Genomic DNA, 19,778 nt, shown 5'->3' on the forward strand with positions numbered 1-19,778 from the left:
TTTTTACAACTGAGTGGCTTGCTAGGCCATTTCAGAAGGCTGTTAAGAGTCAACCACATTGCTGTGGGTCTGGAGTCACATATAGGCCGGACCAGGTAAGGACGGCAGGTTTCCTTCCCTAAAGTACATTAGTGAACCAGATGGGGTCTTTTACGACAATCTACGGCTTTATGGTCACTATTACTGATACCAGCTCTTTATTTCTTGATTTTTTTTGAACTACCATGAACTCACGTCCTCTGGATTATTAGTCCAAAAACTTAACCTATGCTACCATACCTGTACTATATTAGTTTATCCAGCTATTGGCTCTCCCCAGCTCTTGGATTAGATCCATGTGGGTGCGTCTTGATGGGAGGTTTTGCGCAGATAAATGCTTCTAAGTACAGGATTAAACATTATATCAGTAATGTGATGCCTTTGTCGACAGCAAAGCCAAAGGAGTCTGGAGGAAATACTGGAGGTGGCGCAGGAGGCAGTGGTAAGAAAAGCGGGAAGAAAGAGGAATCCACCTGGTGGAGCCGGGTACAGAAGGTTTGTTTTTTGGGAAAGTCAGTTCTCCTCCTCTTGCTGACTAATAGGCACAGCTAATTAGTGGCTTACAAGGTACAATACTGTATCTTTAGTAAAGTCATCTGTTTGTGAAATGTCCGAAAATCCTGTGCATCAATCTGTAATTGAAACAAATAACCACAGTAACTCACTGTATAGCGATGAAATCTACTGAACCAGATCTATATACAGAGAAAGCCAAGATTACATTGAATGATTCATTATTATTGTTTAACATTTCTAAATTAAAGAATTGCTTTAGTTATCAATCTTACAGTTTCATTGCAAATGTAACTCAAATGTTACTTTTAACTTTTTGAGTATTTGAATTTCTAGTGTTTTGAAGGCATGAATAATTCAGAGAGAGTAATATATACTATTTTTTAACAAAATCAAATATAACAAGCTTTGCACACAACAGTCGATTGTCTGAGCAAGAACACGTGCCATATTAAAACGTCATTGGTTTAATAAGCATGCAAGCCTCACTGTAATCTGATATTTAACCAGGATTTCAATCTTTCAATCTTTATTTTCCATCTAGCAGTTTTAACACTATTTTATTAGTATTTCACAACTGAAAAAAACTTTACACTAGAAAATTAACTTACCAACAAATCTTGTAGAGATGTGATTGTCCTTCGTTTCAATAGCTAATAATTCACTTCAGAGGGACTGAATGGCTGACACAGGTAAACATTTTTTTTTTACGTGATGTCTTCTACATTGTTCTTTTTATTAATTCTAGGGAGACCTTCCATGGGATGATAAGGAATTCCGATATTTGGCTGTGGGGATAGCTGGACTTTTCTCTGGATTCATGTACTTCTACTACCGGGACCCAGGCAGGGAAATCACTTGGAAAGATTTTGTAAATTATTACCTGGCACGAGGTGTGGTAAGTCATTTTAAAACCTGCCTCCCCATTACAAAAAGAAGTGCATGACAGTATGGAAACGTAATGTGGCACGTGTACAGCTTGGGCTCCCTCATGGCCCATGATCAACACAACATGTGACATGGTACTTACCCACACAGGCAAGAAGGCCTCAGGCTCAATCCCTGCTCGCTGACAAGTTGGGCGATCTCCTCTCACATTGTTCCTGTAGGACACAATATGGCTCACTTGTGATGTTCTCAATTGAACTGACAGCAGACACTTGAGCGTAGACTTTGCTGGCTCTGGCTCTATGGCTCCATCCTGGAGCTGTGGTGCGCTTTCCATCTGCCAGTTTGCTCACTGGCTGATTTCATGGGACCTTCCAGGTTGGTAGATTTTTACTATTTAACTTTATGAAAGTCAGCTTCTGGCTCACATTGGGGAATTTAAAAAGGATGTGGCCACATGTATGGGGATAGAAATTTGTATAACTTGTATGAAAGCTGAAGTGATACAAGAAATCTTTTCAAAGACTTTCTAAAGGCTGTCTTTAATGGATAAGAATTAAAATCCTTTATAGAATAGAATGGTTACAGCACAGAAGGAGGCCATTCGGCCCATTGAGCCCGTGCCGGTTCTCTGCAAGAGCACTTCAGCTAGCCCCACTCCCCGGCCCTTTCACCGTAGCCCTGCAATTTTTTTTCCTTCGGGTACTTGGCCAATTCCCTTTTGAAAGCCACAATTGAGTCTGCCTGCACCACCCTCTCAGGCATTGCATTCCAGATCTCAACCACTCACTGCGCAAAACATTGACTGACAAATAAGTGATAGACAAAATATACATGGAGGCAGGAAATGGAGTCTGTAGCAAAGTGATGGAGCAGTGCAGAACCTGAACCCCCTGTTTGATGTCTGGCAAGATGGATGTGCTGCTGTATAAGGTGGGCCTGAGGAGAGCTGTCCTGTTTGTTACTCCAGGGCATTCTCCCCAGAACACAGCACTACAATATGGTTAGCAGGAGCTGGTGGTCAGGTTCAATGCTGTGCGCAGTTCCTTGCGTGAACTGGGAACTGATGCACAAGAGAGTGGCATACCTTGTGGGAGTTGCCATGGTAAGCCCCACTTGCCCCCCGGCCCAACCAGTACTTTAGAACCTGTAGTGACATTGGCAGCCACGTCATGCCCCTGGTGCCGGTCAATTATAGAGGAGGTGGAATAGCACTTTATTCTGACCAAGCTTCAGTCACTTGTTCCACACCTCTGTGGGCAGCATATTGGCTGATAGTGCTGATAATCCATGTGCTAGACTGGATGGAGGTGGAAGCAAAAGATTTGAGTGTGCTGGTGATCTTGCCTGCCACTGACGGTGCTGTCCCTATGGTGCAGGTTGGGTGCAAGTATCCTTGCAGCAGGTGGAACAGATCTGCAAGCGGCTGACGTGGAGCCTGTAGAGCCAATTCACTGTGGTCATTGACAGGTAGGTGTGCCAAGGCCTGCAGATAGCATCGAATCATCAAATTTTACAGCACAGAAGGAGGCCATTCCATCTGTTGTTCCTGTGTTGTCTCTGAAAGAGCTATCCACCCCACCGTCCCATTCCCCTCCCTTTCTCCATGCCCTTTTTTTAATAGAATCATGGACCTTTTTATTTTGGATGGTGGGTGCAGCCAAACTTGCCTGTTACCCCCTGATCTTCTTGGGATGTCTTCATATATCAAGTTCCACTTGAAATATGAAATATTACGACTGAGATGCTTTCAAAGCAACCCTAGCATTAAGGCAAAAATAACTTGCTAAAGGGCAAGGACACAGACTCGGGGTATGTTCCAGTTAGATGCCATGGTGTACCCTGGGTGAAATGAATGTTGATAGTGTGGGCGAAGCTTAACAGATCCCATCTTCTTTAAGGATGATCTTGTTCTGCAGAACTCTTAGAAAGAGTTTCTGTACAGCAAGTTTCTCTGTGATATTGGAAATGATTCTGATAAACATTTCTTCTATGATCTGGTTCAGAAAAACAGGACGATTACGTGAAATGTTAACTGGAAAAAAATTACATTCATACGCTAAGCTCTAATTGAAATAAAATGCATCAAAGATTAGCAGAAAAAGAAATACTTTCCTGTAGTAACCATTAGCTTAAAAATACAAAATCTGCAATTAAAATAAATTACAACCTTATTTCCTTCTCTCCCTTTAAATGAGGCATTTACCAGCTTTCCTTTAACATCTCACTGTAATCGCCGGGGTAGTGGGTGGGGGGGGGTCCTGCTCAGTGGGTCACCCGTCTAAACATTGCACATTTCAATGGGCTTGCTAAAGGCCTCCATTGATGTGCTGAATGTTTGCGTAATTAGCCTACTGCTCAAAATGAGTGGGAGTGAAGCAATGGTCCCGCTAAGTCGTGCGGCTGTGCAGCGGTCTGGAGGTTCCACGCAGGCCGCTTCGTGGATTTTAAATGGAAAAACTGCGCATGCGTGCGTGCAAATTTGAACGGGCCACGCAGACCGTTCTAAAGGGGCTGCGCACCCAAAAAAAATTAACGGGAGCATTAGAGTGAAGTATACGGCCGTGTATCTCCAAATAGAAAGTAGGTCAGGGCATGAATCCAGTGTGGACTGGAGAGAAGCACTTGCAGCCCAATTTCTCAGTCCTCAGTTGCCCAAAATCTGCCACCACCAGCAATACCGCCAGGCGGAAAATTCTCTCTTTGCTGTCCAGGCTCACATTAAGATTGGCAACTTAGACAAGTCTGCCAGCGTCTTTGGGCTGTGCACTAGGGAGGTTAAAAAAAGGGCTGAAAATTGGGACTGAGAAATTGAGCAGTTTAGTCCAAATATTAAATGTACAGGTCTGTACTGTACTAGTTGTTGCAGTACTCAGTTTCTAACACTATATATCAGGAGGGTTTAACCTGAGGTACGAGGGCTATATGTTGCCCCCAAGCCTTGGCAATCCGGCCCTCGATGCCTGGTCAACTTAGTCCTATTTGTGCTTATATTTCTTATTCGCAAGCTTGCCCTATTTGAATTTTGTAGCCCTGGGGGTTTGGAAAGGGCTGGGCTTTTTTTGCACCATTGCCTCTTTTGGTGAAATCCAGAATCAACGCACCTCGATCGGTTAGCACCAGCAATTTGAGATATATGCATGTTAATGGGAACATGGATTTAAACTTTATATGTGGTCGCTGAGGCTCTATCCTCTTTACCTATATGTTGGGATGAAGACAAAAGCTTGAACCCCTGCTGTAGGCTGTTAATAAACTGTAAATGTTGTAGTAGCCTCTGCTGGCTGGAATCTGTTACTACAACAATGTGTTTATGACACTTTCCTTATTATATTAAGGACGCGAACTTAAGTGAGGTATACTGAGCCATACTGCCTTTGCCATGACAACGGACAAACCAGCCAATAGCAGTCTGGTTTCCTCTGAAACGTGGAACCTGGCTGCACATGTTCAGATCCACACTTACATGATTTGTGTTTGTGTCTCCAAACCCACAGTGACATCCTGAATTTCCAAAGAAACGTGTGGTCAGTGTATGGACTTTTTTCACTTGACTGAATATGTTTAGAATTACTTGTTGGAGGGAGGGTTGCATTTACTGGTAGGTTTCCCGATGTGCATTATAACACACACGGGTATCTTCAACACCAAGCCACCAATAGAGGTGGTCTAACTAGAGGTGTGGAGCAACAGGATTGGAGAGCAATTCAGATGCTGTATACTGGGATTTGCAATGGTATTTCAATTCAAGATTTGTTTACCCATACAGAAAACAAACACAAAAGTTTTACAAATGCTACAGGTTAACATTGCCTAAATAAAGAGGCAAATAAATGTCTGCAATTTTTTCTCATTTTGTGTGATGGCCTGTGAAGGATCTCACTTTTGATGCAGCCTTTCCCTCCTCACTCCACCCCAAAAATACATTGTCAAATCAATTGTTGCTTCAAAAGAAGATCATTTTGCCAAAACTTAAGTAGAGTGACTACATCACATGAAGTGAACTATAATGGTGCATAGACGGTAATTCCTTTTGCAGGTCACCATAGTAAAAATGGGGCTTGCGTGTTTGGCTGATTCATTGGATTTTTGACAAGTGCTGCCGCTGAATTTACTGGTATTAATTTGTCCCTTTCAGGCTGTTATTGAAACCAACAGCACTAAATTTCATAGTTAGTACTATCATTTATTATATTATATACCCAATAAATGTTTATTTGGAACTGATTTGTCAGCATGTGGGAAATTGGTTAAGCAATGTTTTTACGTGGTGCTGAAAATTAACACTGCACTGGGTTTCGTATTAAAGTAACCATTTCGCTTTTGTTTTTATTCATTCTCGGAATGTGGGCTTTGCTGGCAATGCCTGCATTTATTGCCCATCCCCAGTTACAACTGAGCGGCTTACTAGGCCACTTCAGACTGCAGTTAAGAGTCAGCCACATTTGTTTGAACTTCATTGACAGTTTTAGTAAAACCAGACTGAAAGGGAGAAGCCAGTGTCACCATTGTGTTTCAGCAACAGGATCTGAGTACTGGTGATATTTCTCAGTTTATTGACGGTGCAGATCAGTACTTCAGAAAATGTAACAGTTCTCTAGATTTGTAAAATATCGCATTAGTTGTCTTATTACATGTATTGAAAAAACACATTTCTCACGATTGCTGGCACGGGAGTCTCTTCATTACGTTTGTTTCTCATTTCAGGTTGATCGCCTAGAAGTTGTCAACAAGCAGTTTGTGCGGGTGATTTTCACCCCAGGAACTACAACTGATGCAGTAAGTCGAATCTGACCTAAACTTTTTTTGTCCGGGTGTAGTGAAAACTGTAGAAACAATTTTTTTTTGAAGAACGCTTCTGACAAAGGTTCATAGACCTGAAATAGTATTGCTACCTTCCTTTCTGAACACATGCTGCTTGACCTGCTGAGTGTTTCCAGCATTTTCTGTTTTTATTTAACATTAAAAGTGAGACTAGCCAATAGAGGGCACTCGTGTCCAATATTCAGTGTGCTCAGCAGCAATCCTAGTGAATGCTCCATAAAGCTATAATTACCTGAGTTAAAATCTCATGCTTGCAGCTCTTATTTGCTATGGAATTTAGCTTTAAACAGCAACACATTTTTGGCAAAACTTTAGAGGAATACATTAGGATAAGATTCATATGGACTTGTAATGTTTTTGCAGCCTCATTAAATGTGATATATATTAAAATTTTTATTGATAATTTAAAAAAAATCACTACTGCCCATTTGTAAGTAGACTGCGATGCTCTGGATATCCAGCAGAACATCTGATTGCTGTCTTCTTTTCCCCCTCCTCCAAACCCTATTGCTGCATGTACTCTCTTCACCAGATAAGAAAGCAGGGGAAGCATGCCAAGTTTTAAAACTGCTTCCTTATTTGATGGGTTGATTAGTTTGTGTTAATCAAGGTGAGGAATACCACTCCGAAGGGGATTACTTTGAGCACCCAATATTTGCATCAAGCCTCTCTGATATAGCATGTCCCCATCACTTGCCTTAACTCCAACTTCAAAAAAGTGATTTTTTTTCATTTCATAGCTTTTCTGAGACAGCCAGTTTGTACTCAATTGTGGGCAGGTATATAATGTGGACCCATGTCCTTTAGGAACCATGTTGATGATGTCCAAACTCACTTTACATAAAACAAGTTACATTTGAACCTAAGGCTCAGGTCAAAGGACAATGTGTAAATCCTGTGTATGTGCTTAAGTGTTCAATTTTTATAAAGAATCCCAATGTACAGTATATAAATTTTTAAAAATTGAGTTTTACATATAGAAAAAAATTGCTGTATTGTCTTGAAAGGAGGATCGTAACATCCATATTTTAACTTATCTCTGCTTCCTTTCATTATCACTATAGAGGAAAAATCATTTTTTTTAAGGTTCAACCTATGCGAATTTAATTGGTGCTTCAGAGAATGTAGAAAAGATTAAAAGTTAGACATTTAATTTTGTTCAAGTAAAATTTTATTGGCCCGTAATTTGCGGTCAGCGGCAAAGCAAATGCGTTCGCTGCTGGCCCCAAAGTAAGCTGTCCACAAAGATCTCGTGATCTCTGCGGCAAGAAGTTCGGCTTTTTTGACGTGCAATTGAGATCAGTGCAGTATAGTGGGAATTCCCTAGCGCGAGCTGCTGTGATGTCAACAAGCTGTCAAAGCAGCCAATCACAATGTAGAATTCTCACAGACCAGAATCCAGGAAGAGAAGAAGCTCCTTTTATTCTGACTTTTTAAAAATATTAGAGAGAGCAAAACAAAGATTGGGGCTCTCACATGGGGAAAAGGTAAACCTGAAATAAAAATGAACAAACTTAAAAAAAAAAATTTAAATGTTTTTTAAAGTTTCTTAAAAATTGTCGTTTTTATTATAATGGAGAAATTTGACTGTCCACAAAATTAAAATGAGTTTTTCGGGGCCATAACGCTTATTTAGCAGTGAATACGCTGTTGAAACCCAAGTTACACGTAATCGCAAAAAGGCCTAACATTTAATGGTGTATTTAACAGCGATATTACTGCGGAAAAGCCCAAGTTTTCATCAGTTTCACTGATCTCACTGATTACACTGATTGCTGGCTCTGGGGGTGAGGAGGCCACAGCGCAACCAGTGTCAGAGCAGTGAATGACTGACCGCAACTTCAGGATTTCCATGTTAGGATGCGCATGCACTAAATCCTGAAGTTGTGGTCAGTTTCAAAAGGGTAATAACAGCGAAAGCTGCGGTTATTACCCACTGCAAATTCTGGGTCAATAAATTACCAAATTTATTACTCAACAATATTACTACATATAGGAATATAGGTTACTGTATTGTTTACTAATTTGGTATTCTATCCCCTATTCTCTCAGAGCTATGTGTGGTTTAATATTGGAAGTGTGGATACATTTGAGCGCAATTTGGAAAATGCACAACAGGAGATAGGAATAGAACCAGCAAATCGTGCGGCCGTGGTGTACAACACCGAGAGCGATGGGTGAGCAGGAAACCAAATGTGTGTGTGTGCTTGTGGTCTTTTAAAATAAGTGTATGTGTATAGGTGTACATATAGGGTGTGTGTATAGTGGATTAATGTCTCTTCTGGGTACGTTAATTCAGGAAATAGGGACAATCTGGACTTGTAGGAGTTACTGAGCTCACTAGCATCAGGTCTTGATTGCTATTGGAAGAGGTGGTTATTAAAGCAGTGTACTGCAGTAATCGGGTCACTTCAACTGCATGTAAATTAATATTTTTGCAGTCTAGATAAGTAACTCAATCAGATTCCTTGAAAATGTAATTAGCAATTCCTTTTTTTTTAATCTCTAGAATAAAGTAGTCAAAAACCTGAAGGACATTCTGCAGTTCTTTTTAGGTTTTTTTTTTAATGGGGACAATGAGGGCAAGGCTTGATCTTCACGAATAATTTACTACTGTGTACAATATTCTGAATTAATAGTCATTCCTGCTGGATTTTTTTTATGAGCAGGAAGGATCATCATGTGGGACTGGTAAACATACTGTAAAATTGGAGGTTTACACCCATGTTAGATTCCCAGACCCCAAAATAATAAAAAGGCTTTCAGAAAAGCTACAAAATAAGCGTACACCAGATGTTGCAGTAATAAGTAAAAGAAGTAGTATTCAAAAGTTTACTGAAATATTACAGTTCAATTTGCTAAAAATATTCATCAATTCAAGTTAAGGATGGACATCAAGACAGGTTAATCTGCTGAATCTGCTCTAATGCTCGTATCTTTCGCACCAGAACTTCTGAAGTGTCCTTTTTCCTCAGCTAAGAATTTCCCTCTGCTGTGGTCAATGAGGTCTTTGATTGGGTCTGTCCCATTTTCCATGCTTCTGCCCTGACCACCTCCTCACAACCATGAAAGTCCCTCTTCCATCCAACCAGCCTTCACATTTACCAGATCATTTTCTGCCATTTCTGCCACCAACTACATATTCCCATCCCCTCCCTTTCTTTGCTTCCTGGAGGGATTGTTCTCTCTGTGACACCCCTGGTTCACTCTTTCATCGCTCCTACTTCCAGATGCAATACCTGCCAATCCACTGCCTCCCACACAGTTGTCCAGGGCACCAAACACTCCTTCCGTGTGAGACAGCAATCTAGTATACTGAATTCACTTGTCGTGGTGCAGTCCCTTCTATGTAGGGGAAAGCAAATGCAGATTATGTAACCGCTTTGCTGAATACATCTGTATTGTTCACAAGTGCGAGCCCGAGCTACCTGTGGCTCATCACTTTAACTCCGTGTCCCATTTCCACTCTGACCTCATACGCTGTTCTAACAAAGCTCAATGCAAGCTTCAAGAACAATATCTCCTCTTTCTCCAAGGCACCCTACAACTCTCTGATCTGAACTCTAACTTCAGATACTTCAGATTTTAGCCCCCTCCCTTTTCTCATTATATTCATTTGCCTGTCCACCTCTTATTTTTCACTTCTGAAGAAGGGTTTGCACCTGAAATGCAAATTTGTCTCTCTTCTTCAGAGATGCAGACTGCTCTGCCGTGTGTTTCCAGCATTTCTGTTTTTGTTTAAGTTAATTGGCAGATTGTATGGTAACTTGGATTAATGCAACCGTTTTATCTCACGTCTTTGGTTTGTTTGAACGTTTTTGTTCTGCCTGCAGTTCGTTCATGCTAAGTATGTTCCCCACACTGTTACTCATTGGCTTTTTGCTCTATACACTGCGGCGAGGGTCTATGGCAGCAGGCCGTGGGGGACGAAGTGGTGGACTCTTCAGTGTGGGGGAAACAACAGCAAAAATACTGAAAGATGAGATTGATATCAAATTCAAGGATGTCGCAGGATGTGAAGAAGCTAAATTAGAAATCATGGAGTTTGTCAACTTTCTGAAAAACCCTAAACAGTATCAGGATTTGGGGGCCAAGATTCCAAAGGTATGGAAATTATATTTTAAACAAAACTATATTGACCATCTAAAGTCTGTTTTGTGTTTGAAGCAACAGAAGAGTGTCTTAATTGCAAGAATCTTCCAATTATACTGTCTTGACATGAGGAATGTCTTGAGACCATAATATGGTGCTAGCAAACCTTTGACAATGTTACATTGTGCAAAAATCCTCATTCTTTCCTACTCCCACACTCTAGCTGATAGTTAGTTGACTTACAGGTAAGCAGGCTATTAGTAATTGTGTCTTGTGGGATTTTACAAAAGGAGCAGCATAAGAATATGCAACATTAGAGGTAGAACAGTGCAACACTTCGAAAGTACTTCATCGGCTGTGACGCGCTTTGGGATATCCTACGGTCGTGAAAGGTGCTGCACAAAAGCAAATTCATTTGTTCATTCTTTCGCTTTCTTTATTTTGCTTGTTCTTTCTTTGACAGATCTTAGTCACACATAACATTAAACTCATAAAGGAAAACAATCTGATTATTTTAATTAGTTGATGTGTTTTTACTTGTAATTTATAGAAACAATTGCAATGTATAAGTGTAAAATATATAGAGCTTCAAACTTTGAGAAAGTTAGGGTGTATCGATTATATGTACATCCAATTTATGCTGCAGCATTTGCAAATTCACATTAAAAATGCTGTCTTTATTTATAGATGAGCTCATTTTAATTCTACAGATCTTGGGAACCTGTGCTATTGCAGATTCTAAACCTGCCCAATACCTGTAGTAATGATCTCTCATTGGTTACAGGGTGCTGTCTTGTCTGGACCACCAGGAACTGGGAAAACCCTGTTGGCTAAAGCGACAGCTGGGGAAGCAAATGTTCCTTTTATAACTGTGAATGGATCTGAGTTCCTGGAGATGTTTGTCGGTGTTGGACCTGCCAGGGTAAGAAAAGGAACTGTCACCTGATTTGAGTTTGAATTTTTTTTAGTACTGTTGTCTTTCTGCTTGGCAACTAATGCCAGTAGTAAACCTCATATGATGGGACATCTAACAGACTGTTAAAAAATAATGAGCAACTCTATCCATTTTGAATAACTGTCTTGATGAAATGGCTGTAATATCTCTTTTTATTCCTACTCGTTCACTTTTGTTTATTCATGGGGATAATTAAATAAGTCTTAAGTTAAAAAAGAAAATAAAAATGACAGTCTTATATCAGATCTGCAGTTTTATATTTGGCACTAGCAAAAGGAGATCAGTTATTGCAAGTGTAATAACATTTTATGGGCAGCCTAAGGATGTGAATTTTATCTGTTGAACCCATTATCTGATAACTCGATCCTGTCTGACTTGTTTTCCTTGTTCCCGTGATCCTTTTCAACTGCTCTCAAATAGGAATTGTTATTGTCTATCGTCCATAAGGTTTCCTCCCCAGGGAAAAGAGATGAGTGATCTCTGGTCTTTAAGACTTTTGTTGTACTGTATTTGCAATGTAATATCAGACTCGTGGGGGAAGAATTACAAATTTTGTTCTGCCCATTCGTGCATAAAAGGAGGGTAGAGCTTATCGAAAATCGCGCCTCGATCCCCCGCGCCCAAGCCACCCGAACTGCGGTGGCCGCCATATTGATCGGGCGACTTTTAGTCATCCCGGGCAGCCGCCTGAAAAGAGCAAAGCCTAATCAAAATATTTAAATAAAGGTCATGGGCCTGTTTTAGGACTCTTCTGCAATATTGGTGTGTGGCAGCACCTGATTTCTTCATTCTTGGCCCGCCCAGTAAATCATAGTGGGAACAGTCAGCAAGCAGGCTGCATTAGCTGTATTTAAAGGGATCCTCGCCTCCATTAACTCTGGTTAGTCTTTATAGGCTGCTGGTGTGCAGAGAATCATCCAGGTCTTCTGTACATGCTCTGCCCCTGAGAGAGGGCAGCATGTGCCTCTCCCATGGAGCCAGTGCCACTCTCATGGGGCTGCACCTCAGCACTCCCACTGTGCTGTGTGAGAACAGAGTGCAGGAGTGATGTGACGCTCTCAAAACCCCTATCCACACGCTCCTACATGCTTTGAAAACTATAGCTGCTGGACCCCAGAGCCAAGATGGCAGCAGTTTAAGCTTCCATTGAAGCTGTCAGAGCTGTCAGCAGAGGCTCCATCACTGTGGCCCCACTACAGTGTTCATAGAGCCGACGACTTGCTTCTTGGTTGACTGCATGGTTTTGATGCCGTGCACCAAGGTACTACATAAGTTGGAGCTGGACTACTCCATGCTCTCTTGACATTGTGCGCCGACTCACTGGCAGGCCAGTGCATTTAGAAGTTCCTGGTGTATAGCCATCAGTCTTCTTCTGTAGGCTGGGCCCTCGCAGTCTGCACCTGTGCCCTCTGCAGCAGGGCTGGAATGCAAGCTTGTCCTCTGGTGATGTGCGGCTGCAGGAGCGGACGGTCGGTGGTCTTGTGTCTGAAAAGACAGATAACAGCTTGTACTTCGTTGAGACAGGAGACGAAAGGAGAGATCTGCTCCATAATAAAGGGAAATTGAAGCCTCTGCGGACCAACCTAATTCTACATTCTGGTTCCTTGGCCGTCCTATTGCCTGTGCAGGGTGAATCTCCCAGTGCTTAACCCTCTAAACTAGGTGGGGTGTCAGTCTCTGAGTTGGTGTTTGCTGGATTCAGGTCGAGTGCCCCTTTATCCTCTGGGGGCTGTGCTCCTCTTCCTCGACTCCCATTAGCTCTCTACATCTGCTGAACCTGAAAGAGAGGGACAAGGGCTAGCATTCAGTGGCTAGGGTAAGCAGAGACAAAACTTGAAGCAGCAGCACTTTGCCATGGATAGTGTGTGTGAAGATGAGATTTCAGTCAGAAGGGAAAGATGATGAGATGGCCAGAAACCCTGCGGGACAAATCCTCCAGCCTCACCAGTCACTATGCTCCTGACGCGCCCCCGTCCATGACCTCCTCTTCTAGTGGGGACAGTACGTGGATTGACGGTGGCTCCCCTCCTGTCCTCGCCTGCTCCCTTGTGTTGTGTGCCTGCGTATCGTGCAAGAGTGAAGCCAGTGTGTTAATGGTAGCCTAGTGAGATGGTTTGACAAATTGCACACCAGGGTAGAATAATGTGGATGGTGTATGAAAGATGGTGCAGGTATGAGGAAGTGAGGGAAGTAATTGTGAGGATAGTAGCAGGTGCAGAGTGTGGCAGTAGCAGCAGAAGGAAGTGGAGTGAAGTGTGCTGCAGTGAATGGAGGAGATTGATGGGAAATAAGGGTGGAGGGAAAGAGTTCTGAATGCAGGGCCTACAGGTGGTGCCGGGTTAAGCAGAGAGTAATGAGAGGTATGAGTTGGGAGTCTCGCATTAGAAGCCCTTACCAGATCTTTAAACTTCTTTCTTCATCGCAGCCAGGCCCTGGGTGCAACACTACTTGCGTTGACCCACTCTCTGCTGAGGACCTCTCTCATCCTGCTGACCTCCTCCATCAACACCTCCAGAGCAGTATCGGAAAATTGGAGGGCCCTTCCTGCATTACCTCTGCCTGCTTTTTGGACTGTTCCATTGGAATTCAGTTGCGTGCAGCCAAAGTGCTCCTCCCATTTCAGAGTACAGGCTGCCTTTAAACGGCATCATAGATGCCTGATTTTGCGCCTGCCCCCCGGAATGGGTGAGCTGCCAATAAACAGTGTGAGTAGTGCTAGCAGCTCGCCAATTTTAATCAAATGAGGCATGAGCACCAATATGGCTTGTGCCTCTTGCACATGTGATCAGCCGCGTGGAGCAGTCGCATTGCTAATTTACCGACCAGCTACAGGCCTTAACCAGTTTCTTCGCCATAGAGCTGTGTTGTTGTTTATGTACCCACTCACAAGGTTAGGAAATTCCTGTTTGTCTAGAAGTGGAAGTGCGAAATGTTGTTAAATTGATTCCACATAACAGAGCTATAATGTAATGTTCTGATAACTCTCCATGTAGAATCATAGAATGCCTGAGGGTTACACACCTCCCCATAGTTTTGAAGATCAACTGCTATAACAGTTGATACTCATTATGCACCTGTTTTTCACTCCCTCCCTTCATATACAAGTTGATTGTGTTTAGGTTTTGCTGCTTAAGACCACCTGCAGATTTCTGCATTCGCTTGTAATGCATGTTTTGCTGTTGACTGAGTAGGTCTTGGATGGGTTTTGTTCTAAGGATATTACAGCATTAACATTTCTATACTTACACGACATGTTAGGAAACAAGATTCAGGACACTTGCCAATTGTTGAATGGTGATTCCTATTTCAGGTGAGGGACATGTTCGCAATGGCACGGAAGAATGCTCCCTGTATTCTCTTCATTGATGAGATTGATGCTGTTGGAAGGAAGCGGGGAAGAGGAAATTTTGGTGGACAGAGCGAACAGGAGAACACCCTAAATCAGCTGCTGGTTGAGATGGATGGTACGTGACAGGGTAGATGTTGGCGTCACTGGTAACTTGGTAGTACAAAAAACTGTAATATTGCCTAGGAATGAAAAAGCATCAATCATATATATTCTATCTATAATAAGATTGGGTATAGCACACATTGTCACACACTTCCTGTAATGCTTTTCTGTACACTTGAATACCCCCAACCTGTTCCAGTTCTGGAGCCCATTAAGGACCTAAAGCTAGTTTTTAGTGATACAAGTGCTTTATACAGGATTTGCCCACTGTATTCATAACTACAGTCAGCAAATATAGCATCAAGCATGTAAAGCATTGAAAACTGGAGAAGGGCTAGAACAGGTAAGGAGAGGTCCCAAACCCCAGGATCAGTTTCCTCACCATATGACTAAAGTTCAAGACCCCTACAACCATCTCCAGTGCTGCAAGCTGCCTATTTTCAACCTGCTACATCATGTCTACCATCTCATGTACCATGGGATTTAAAAAATGTAAGGTGAAAATTTGAGTACATAGGTAAAGCAACATACAAGAATGATTTATGATTTTAGCCGCAGAATATAATCCCGAAAATGCCGGTAATTTAAAAAAAATTCATTCATGGGATGTGGGCGTCGCTGACAAGGCCAGCATTTATTGCCCATCCCTAAGTGCCCTCGAGAAAATGGTGGTGAACCGCTGCAGTCCATGTGGTGCAGGTACTCACACAGTACTGCTAGGGAGGCAGTTCCAGGATTTTGACCCAGCAACGATGAAGGAACGGCAATATATTTCAAAGCCAGGATGGTGTGTGACTTGGGGGGGGTGGTGAGGGGTGGGGGACGGTGTAACGTGCAGGTGGTGGTGTTCCCATGCGCCTGCTGCCCTTGTCCTTCTAGCTGGTAGAGGTTACGGGCTTTTTATGAGGTGCTGTCGAGGAAGCCTTAACGAGTTGCTGCAGTGCATCTTGTAGATGGTACACACTGCAGCCACAGTACACCAGTGGTGGAGGGAGTGAATGTTTAAGGTGGTGGATGGGGTGCCAATCAAGCAGGCTGCTTTGTCCTGGATGGTGTCGAGCTTCTTGAGTGTTGTTGGAGCTGCGCTCATCCAGGCAAGTGGAGAGTATTCCATCACACTCCTTACTTGTGCCTTGTAGATGGTGGAAAGGCTTTGGGGAGTCAGGAGGTGAGAACACTCACCGCAGAACACCCAGCCTCTGACCTGCTCTTGTAGCCACAGTATTTATGTGGCTAGTCCAGTTAAGTTTCTGGTCAATGGTGACCCCCAGGATGTTGAATCCCATCCTTGGATCAGTGGTAGCACTCTCACCTCTGAGTCAGAAGTTTGTGGGTTCAAGTCCCACTTCAGAGGCCTGAGCGCACAGCTCTAGGCTGACTCTTAAGTCCAGTACGGAGAGTGTGCTGCACTATCAGAGGTGCCGTCTTTCCAATGAGATGTTAAACCGAGGCCCCGTCTGCCCCCTCAGGTGGACGCAAACGATCCCATGGCACTATTCGAAAAAGAGCAGGGGTGTCCTGGCCAATATTTATCCCTCAACCAACACCTAAAAAACACACATGATCTGGACACTTCATTCATTGCTGTTTGTGGGATTTGGCTGTGTGCAAATTGGCTGCCACATTTCCTACATTACAACAGTGACTACACGTCAAAAGTACTTAATTGGCTGTAAAGCGCTTTAGGACATCCTGAGGTCGTGAAAGGAGCTATATAAATATGTTTTCTTTATTTCTTGAATGTTCTTGCACATTTCCTGTAAATATCACACTTCCTGTAACACTTTCCCCATCACACTTTATTTAATAACACCCCCTATTGTTATATAACAGTGTATCCTCTGACTTACAGTGAACATTACCACAGGGGATCTGCTAGTGTAATTCAATAACCCCAATAATACATTACATGGCATAACCTCTCTGTTGCTTACCAAACAAGTGTATCCTCCAAGTCACTGTGTGCAGTGCCATAGGATCCGGCTAGAGTGGGTGTGTGTGTGGGTGTGTGTCGCTCTTTGGTGTCACACTTTTATATGTAAATTTTGTGTGCACTTTAAAAACAAACTGTTAAAGCCAATAATTTGGAACCTACAAGGCATTTTTTCCAGCAACAGGAAGTACCTTACTAGCTCAGGATTCCAAATGTCAGTGGTGTCTAGTTGATCTTGGGAGTCAACTTTAAAAATAAAATCATTCAGACCATAAATAGACCTGTTCATCTAAGGGTAATCAGCATGTAATTAATTTTAGACACACACATGCACTTTAGTTACACCAGTGTCCTCCAATACATTAGCCATTAACCACATGTGGCGAATTACAAAACTAGATACTGTATAGCAAATTGCATTTCTGATTAAATTTTTAAAAAAGAGTACAGGAAACTTTTTTTTATCTGGCACCAACGGGACCAGCAAGGTGCCGGTTTATCAAAAAGTCCGGATTACAGAGAGTTATAGTTAAAAGGTACGAGAGCTCGTACACAGCAACAAATCCAAGCTTCCCTGTTGCTTAGCAACAGCTGCAAGAAGCCCAACCACAGACCAAGCGTCCCTGTTGCTTAGCAACAAGTGCAGGAACCTCCGATTACACAGCCAAGAATCAAGAAACGGCCACTACAGGAAACTTTCGATTTACCGGCACCTAAATAACCGGAAATCTCGGTTAACCGGCAAAATTCAGGAGTAGGTTCAGGTAAGTTTTATTACTTGCCTTCCTCCAGCTGTTGCTGTGCAAGGGTGTGGCTGCAGCTGTTGCTAAGCTACAGAGACGCTTGGAACTTTTGGCCATTGTTCTGAAGCTGTTGCTAAGCAACAGGGTTTGTTGCTTTATACGGAGCTCTCAGCTCCGTATCTTTTACTATAGCTTTCGGTTATCCGGAATTTTTGATGAACCGGCACCACGTCGGTCCCGTCGGTGCCGGATAAAAAAAGTTTCCTGTAATATGAAGAAAAACTTAACTGAACCTACTCCTGAATTTTGCCGGTTAACCGAGATTTCTGGTTGTTTGGGTGCCGGTAAATCAAGAGTTTTCTGTAATTAACATCGGGCATGTGATTTCAATACTCCTATTCGCACGGTGTATACATGTCTACTTTAACCTTTTTGTGTGCTTGTTGGTAAAGTGGGAAGATGAAAAGCAGAGTGTGCTGGTGTTTTTGATCGTTGTGTGTGCTTTACCTCTTTGGTTACTGCATATTGGTTATCTGCTAAAAATAGTATGTAACATGGGCACCATGGAAACACCAGCAACATTGTATGGAGAGAAGAGCTGTCATCATGGTCCGCTCGACCAATCAGAATAACCGCTCCAGGCCAGCAAAACAAAGCAAACCCAACCAATAACTAGCAGCTCCAACAGGGTATGTCATTGCAAAGGGCAAGCAGCATCCTGGATGGAGGGCAGGCTGGGTCTGCCATATCTTGTGAAAGAAAAATAAATAAATAAAAGATTGATTTAGGCTTGTAAATGTTTAGATTTGTCACAAGAAAACGGGAATCAGCAGCAGTTTCTGTGAATAGTTCTTTTAGAGAGCTGACTGATGCAGCAATGGAGCCTCCAATCAAAAACAGTTGAGAATGGGCAAAAGTTGGCTGAAAATTTCATGATGAATGGGGAAATTCAGTGTGCCATTGTGGAAAATGACAAGGAGCCTCTTGTGCACAAAACCAATTGCTGAGAATAAGGTGGATAATTTGAAGAAACATTTTGAACATGTGCATTCTGGATTGGACAGAAAATTACCAATCTGAGGTTGTCTATATTCTCTCTCAATATTAGTACCATGTTTCTATTGGTAACTACCTTTTCGGATGAGACGTTAAACCGAGGTCCCATCTGCTCTCTCAGGTGGACGTAAAAGATCCCATGCCACTATTTCAATGAGGAGCAGGGGAGTTATCCCCGGTGTCCTGGCCAGTAGTTATCCCACAATCAACATCACTAAAACAGATTATCTGGTCATTATCACATTGCTGTTTGTGGGAGCTTGCTGTGCGCAAATTGACTGCCGCGTTTCCTACATTACAACAGTGACTACACTTCGAAAAGTATTTCATTGGCTGTAAAGCGCATTGGGACATCTGGTGGTCGTGAAAGGCGCTATATAAATGCAAGTCTTTCTTTACCTGATCATAACTGTTATTTAATGTCTTAATTTTTATTCTCCTTTCAGGGTTCAATACGAGCACCAATGTTGTTGTGCTGGCAGGAACAAATCGACCTGATATCCTTGACCCAGCACTGATGAGACCTGGGCGATTTGATAGACAAATTTATATTGGTAAGTTGACAGCTAATGCATTACGCAGCCAACAGAATTCGTGACTCATTGTGAGTTGCCAGAAGGCGGATAAACATCAGGTTCTTTGTGGTAAGCGTCTTTCTCCAGTACTGTATCTGAATACCAATGAAATTCCTAACTTTGCTTGATTTAAATTATGATGGTAGAACCATCATGATAGTGTTAGGAAAATACCCTTCTGCTTTGCCACAGGGCCGCTTACTGTTTGTAATTTTTAAAAGGATGCGGTAATAGAGGGGCAGCAGCAACAATTTATCTTTTGATGGTAAAAGTGCTTTATGTATACATAACATTAGGATATTTCTAGATACTGAAAGGGCTTCTTTACAAGTTTTTAAAATGTTTTTCTTTAAATTTGTCTTTGGAAATTTAGAAAACCTTTGCTGCTTAAAAGACTAGGATTTCTTTGCAATATATAGGGTACAGTTTCATCTTATTTCTGCTAGTTTTGCACCCAGATTCCAAAGCAATCAGCCAAACCAGCGCAAAAGATCGGGGAACTGTAAACATAAGTGAGTTACGCCCAAAAATACTTGCAATCTTTTACGTTGGTTCAAGATTCAATTCGCTTGAATCAGGCTCTGCTCACAAAACTGGCCATGCCCCCAGGTCAAAATTACAAGATTCTGCCATTTCAGGAAGACTCTTCAAATTGGTTTCATATTCTTAAGCGCATGGGCACATTTTAATTTACTAAGAAACTGACTAG

General features: G+C 42.3%; 1 protein-coding gene across 1 annotated transcript in view; it reads left to right on the forward strand.

Moving 5' to 3' along the window:
- LOC147116593 (mitochondrial inner membrane m-AAA protease component AFG3L2-like) overlaps positions 1–19,778 on the forward strand; it is a 54,682-nt gene that overhangs the window by 16,551 nt on the left and 18,353 nt on the right. Inside the window, exons 4-11 of the mRNA XM_085991664.1 lie at positions 431–534; positions 1,301–1,450; positions 6,148–6,219; positions 8,317–8,441; positions 10,098–10,368; positions 11,141–11,278; positions 14,622–14,775; positions 18,941–19,048. Coding sequence (XP_085847790.1) covers positions 431–534; positions 1,301–1,450; positions 6,148–6,219; positions 8,317–8,441; positions 10,098–10,368; positions 11,141–11,278; positions 14,622–14,775; positions 18,941–19,048 — 1,122 coding nt within the window. The remainder of the gene's footprint in view (positions 1–430; positions 535–1,300; positions 1,451–6,147; positions 6,220–8,316; positions 8,442–10,097; positions 10,369–11,140; positions 11,279–14,621; positions 14,776–18,940; positions 19,049–19,778) is intronic.

This window comes from Somniosus microcephalus, chromosome 6 (genome assembly GCF_052327205.1).
Source record: "Somniosus microcephalus isolate GS21.2 chromosome 6, FLI_Smic_1.0, whole genome shotgun sequence".
In the NCBI taxonomy this organism is placed as follows: Eukaryota; Metazoa; Chordata; class Chondrichthyes; order Squaliformes; family Somniosidae; genus Somniosus; species Somniosus microcephalus.